General features: G+C 34.6%; 1 protein-coding gene across 2 annotated transcripts; it reads left to right on the top strand.

The window, feature by feature from the left end:
* Positions 1-963: 963 nt before the first annotated feature.
* On the top strand, positions 964-5035 carry LOC121124130 (rod cGMP-specific 3',5'-cyclic phosphodiesterase subunit alpha). Of its 2 annotated transcripts, none has more exons than XM_040719253.2 (5): positions 964-1303; positions 2530-3317; positions 3500-3876; positions 3947-4144; positions 4221-4856. In XM_040719253.2, the coding sequence occupies exons 2-5, from the start codon at positions 2534-2536 to the stop codon at positions 4710-4712; spliced, it is 1851 nt and encodes a 616-aa protein (XP_040575187.1). In that variant the 5' UTR covers positions 964-1303; positions 2530-2533; the 3' UTR covers positions 4713-4856. The 2 variants fall into 2 exon arrangements, with proteins under 2 accessions (XP_040575187.1, XP_040575188.1); XM_040719254.2 differs by lacking the exon at positions 964-1303 and adding an exon at positions 1958-2471 and having other exon boundaries at positions 4221-5035.
* Positions 5036-5510: the final 475 nt, after the last annotated feature.

Genomic DNA, 5510 nt, shown 5'->3' on the forward strand with positions numbered 1-5510 from the left:
TAATTTTTACTAGACTCGCATTGGAATCGGGATATTTTTATTTGAAATCTCCCCATCACTAGTCCCTTGTATCGAAGGCTTATTGACTGTACACTATACAAATATCAAATTCCGCTCAAATCTATCATTGCATATAAAAATACAGTCATAGGACACGGAAAAAATCCATTTTGTTGCTATTTGCTTAGATTTCGATGACAACCGATATTACACTCCTTAATATTCACTATTATTATTAGATAATATTATGATTACACTCTACAGGCAGCAGGCGTGAACTCTACTTAATATACCCAGGACGAGCGATCTACTGCGAGTAAACAATTCTTTTCATTTATTTTCCTTTTTTGCAATCGGACAATGACGTCATAGTACATATGGGAAAATTTCACAAAAAGAGGATAGGAAATATAATATTTGTTAGGGCAGGGGAGGGCAACTTCCATGATAAAGAGGGCAAAATTCTTTTGAGCAATATCATCTTTTAATAAAAATTATTATTGATCTATTTGCAGGCCGCCAGTTACCCATCCTTGAGTTAAGGATATGAAAATTCATATAAAATTGTCTAACTCCTCATGGATGTGCATCAAAAAGATAAGTAACTTTTGACAACTTTGCTAAAAGAGACGACCAGGATACAAACTAGAGTGCTTATTGCTCGCGTATACCTTTGAATTGTCAAAATAGCCTGTAATAATTTATTTGAGCACTAATATCTAGCAGATGAATAACTGATACTTTTTTTAGAATGTATACTCGCGAAGATGTACATCCTTTTCCCCTCCCTAACAATAATGCTCGTAGCCTACTCCTACGCAAACACTCCAAGAGGTACTCAAAAGGTATTTCCCTCAAAACCATTGATTCCAGAAGGGGATTTCTACAACATTCTACTCATATTAATAATGACATCATACGGGGGAAATTTAATACAAAAGCAATATTTAATGCCTTCTTGTAGGAAGTATAGTAACAGCAACACTCAAGTACAGAGCATCAAAAAAGAAGGAGCACGCTCGGCAAGAATAAAATAAAAAAATAAAAATTTCCTCCGCGTAAATCATTAGGGGGAAAAAGAAAGAAAGAAAAAGGAGAATTCAATTTTTTCTTATTTCAACTTGTTCCTTAGAGTGGATCAGTATAAAGTCATACATCCGATTTGTCGGTAGTTAATAACTCTTCTTAAAAAGTAGTGTGTGCAAATTAAACAGGAATATTATAATTATTATACTAACAGACTATAGACTACAATTAATTTATTTAAAGACATAGTTCCTTCCAAATTTCATATATTAATTCGGTAAGTTATTTTTACTTATTTCTGATTGGCTCACGTACAAGCGAGTTGACTGGCAAGCTACAGTGGCCCCCTCTCTTGTAGCATGGGGATACAAGGAGCGGGTATAGGGAGAGAAATTAATCAATTAATTATAATTGAGATCCGGAATTGAAGGGAGTTGTTATGTAATAATAATAATAATAATACCCCTCCTGCAACTTTTATTTCATCCTCTTCCTTGCTACCTATGCGTGCCTATGGGATTCTTTTTCTGCAGGTACTAGTAACTAATGCAACGAAAAACACTGCTCACCTCTTCTTTACCTTTTTGGCAAGCGATACACTGGGTGGGAAAAGCTGGAAGAGAAATGAAGGTTAATAAGGCTTATAAATATTCATTTTTATCCAAATTATAGTATAAAATGAAGTTATTCACTTATATGGACTCAAATCCCTAAAAACAACATCTTCTACTAAAAAAAGGAACTCTCTATTTTGATGCCAATAATGATTTGTCATATTATAAATGAGTAATGAGCCATTCATGATTTGTGAACGACCCCTATCCGTCACTATACGAATTGCTTTTTAAATTTAGCGCAAGTAAAAAACCTGTTTGTTTCTACTCTTTTACTAGTCACAACTGAAGTTCTGCACAAATTACCTATCACACTCGACAGTAGTGTGCGAATTCTTCTTTCAAATATGTTGTAGTACTAAAGTACATCAAAAAGAGTTGAGTGCTTTAATTGTAACACATATAATATATAAAAGATGGCCCCCTATTGTGATATAAATAGCTGACAAACCCCATCACTTTTTGAGACTCTTTATCTCCGTCTACTTACTTTGGGGATTGGAAATGTGTTTATTAGAGCTCATAATAATAGGTATGTTTGTGGTGTCAAGAACTTGACTACAGCAAGGCCTTGAAACACTCACAACAAACAAAAAAATATGTATCTACAGTCTTAAACCAAAGAAATACACCACCCCTCTAATGCGGAAGTCTTTTCCGTGTCTGACACTGAACGATATTTATCATTAGTAGTACTAATATCAAAGTGTATTTTTTTCCTCCCTTATGTGAAATGTGGATTATAACTTTTAATATTAATGTCCTCGTGGAAATACAGTCAACTCCATTGTGTGTGTGTGTCTAAGAATCAATCTTAAAATCACTGCATGAGTACAGACCTAATAATCATATCTAACATCTACATATATTTCATTTTTTCATTTTTTAGAAATATGACAACAGCTATTGTGGCCAACAACACTCCAACCTCAAATACTCCACAACAGAGACAGTCTCGAACTCGGAAAAAAGGGGTCATGCATGTCTCACCTCCGATTATGAATGGGGACTTTGAGAATGTATCTTCCCTTGTGGAGTCCTTCCTAGATATTCATCCAGACTTTCTTGGAAAATATATTCTGAGTAAGATTGATCCTCTCACACTTGAGAAATGGATACTTTTGTTCGAAGAGAGAAACTTTTTAAAGAAGAGACGGCGGAAAAGTAATCCAGTCTCTGCTATTAAAAAAACTGCTCGGTCTCTCTCTGGCGGTGGCTCTTCTCCCTCCACTTTCTCCAAATTCAGAAAATACTCTCATGAACTATTCAAGTCCTTTTCCTTTGGAGGAGATGCGATTCTTGGGAGCTCCCCTAATCTCATAGGTTTCTTTCAAGAACCTAATAATGACTCCTTAGAAGGGATTACTCAAAATCTTTTTGCTTCCTTTGAATGCTCAGATGTATTAATGAACTTATTCGATGTTCAGTCACAAAAAGGCTATAAAATTCAGTACAACCTAGCTGAAGGCTTCCTAAAGGAGCCTTTATTGGATTTCGTTATGGGGGAAGGGAGAAAAGGATCTGTTTTTAAGGATACGAGGACGGGTCAACTCATTGGTTCCATGGGATCTAATTCCATGAATGGAGTCGTGGAGTTGACGAGTTATAAGGGGTCTTTTAATATATTGGACGAATACAAGTTATCTCAGATTCTAAACGTACTCAAGGTTCTATTAGGTAAGGGATTTAACCTTCATGTATATATAAAGATTTTTTTTAATGATCTTGTAAAGTAAACAGTAATTCTTGAATTAAGAAAAGTTTCAAATTTCAAGGTAAAAAAAAAATGTTTTTTTTTAAATTACGAAATACTAACTAAGAGGCCTTTCATTATATAATCCTTTTCATTAATTTTGCAGGCTTAATCCTTCAAAATGATATAAGGGAGGATGATATGTTTGTTGATGTGCCTTTCTCGGAAGAGTCCTATGCTTCTATTATTCATGAACCCATTCCTAGCTCTGATGAATTTGAGCTCTCTACCTTTAATTTCAATTACCTTCGTCTGAAAGAAGTTGATCAATTTCGATCCGTTGTCGTTATGATGGATGAATTGAGTTTAATTAATAGATTTAGGATAGAAAGAGAAGATCTTGTTAAGTGGATATCCTCTGTCTACAAAAACTATCGAAATGAGGAAGTTCCGTTCCACAACTGGTACCATGGATTCAATGTAGCTCAAACCATGTTTGCAATGTTGAAAAAAACTGGATGGAATAAAGAATTCTTAACAGACGTAAACTTATTTTTTCTTTATAGATGGAATATGATTTGCTAATTTCTTTTCTTTTTAAATTTTACAATAGGTTGAGCGACTCTCATTGATGATATCCTGCCTTTGTCATGACTTGGATCATCCTGGTACAAATAACTCATTTCAAAGGAAAACTCAAACCCCCCTCAGTTCCCTATATGAAAACTCAATATTAGAGAACTATCACATCGACAGAACTCTCTATTTATTAAGCGATCCAGAGAGCAGTTTATTGAAGAATCTTTCTGAGGTAAGATTATAACATACTATTCATTATGTTTGATCAGAATCTCTATAATTACTTTCTTAATTATATCTACCTATAGGAAGATTATCAAGAATGTACACATCTAATTACACAACGGATATTAGATACGGATCTTGCTCTCTACTTTAAAGAGGCTCCACGAATAAAGAAAGCCTCACTCTCAGGGAGTGACAGACTCCCTGAAAACAAACCTCTCGTTTTAAGCGCTCTTATGACTGCTGCAGATTTAAATATGGCTTCCAAACCTTGGGAAGTGTATAATCAAGTCAGTGGACTTCTTGCGGAAGAGTTTTGGTCTCAAGGAGATCTCGAAAAGAACTTGGGCTTTGTTCCCGATCCTATTATGGATAGAAATCTCCAGCATTTATTCCCCAATATGCAAATTGACTTTTTGGACAAAGTATGTATTCCAGTTATGGACTGTGTGAGTCGTTTTCATTCAAGTCTGAGTCCCATGGCGGATCAAACGAGACAAAATAAGCAGCGATGGGTTGTCGTCGCGGAAGAGTCAGATGATGATGAAGATGGTTCAATTACCAAGGAATCATAAACACTTTGATATTTATATATTTTTTTTTCTTCCCCTGCTCATTGTTATGTGATAAAAGGCTTAATTATTATCATGTTGAATTGACTTTATAAGCCTTGAATCTTTGTTTGGGAAAACGAATGATGCTCAATGCTCATTTTTCCTTCCTATATTTTGTATTATTATTTTTATTCTATTATTAATGATTATTATCACCACTTGTTATTCAATGTTTATCTTTTGCTATTGAAACTAACACACCTCTTCAAAACTGTTTATATTTTTATACTGTTATTATATATTTATTATATATATTATTTATAATAAAAATTTATTCATCTTCATTTCTTTTGATGGTTTTTGAGATATTCTGACTTTAATGATGGCGTCTTGTGTACATAAGCACATCCAGTTTCTTCTAAGAAGAATGTGGTGAGCTTTAGAAAATACGATCGGTGGGTTTGTTTTAAGAAAAGGGACTGGCAATCAACGTGTTTATCCTGACCATAGACGTCCATATGCTTTGCATGGGCAGCAGTCTAAAGAGCGCACACTCAAGCATTGCTGATGGTCTTGATATATATGTCCCGATAGTATAAAAAAATAAAAGAAACTCGAAATGAACGTACTGATCCTTACAATTGGAAGAGTGTGTTGGTAGAGAGAAGCTTAGCTTTCAGAACGTTTTATTAGAGAAGCTGAGAGTAGCTATGAGATGAAGGAAATCCACCCAAGTCCCACTCCGAATCACGCAAAAACAAATAGGGTGGAATTACTCCGATCCTCAATTCTACTCCACAAGTACTTATAATTAGTGAC

The sequence above is a fragment of the Lepeophtheirus salmonis genome, chromosome 9 (genome assembly GCF_016086655.4).
Source record: "Lepeophtheirus salmonis chromosome 9, UVic_Lsal_1.4, whole genome shotgun sequence".
Classification (NCBI taxonomy): Eukaryota; Metazoa; Arthropoda; class Copepoda; order Siphonostomatoida; family Caligidae; genus Lepeophtheirus; species Lepeophtheirus salmonis.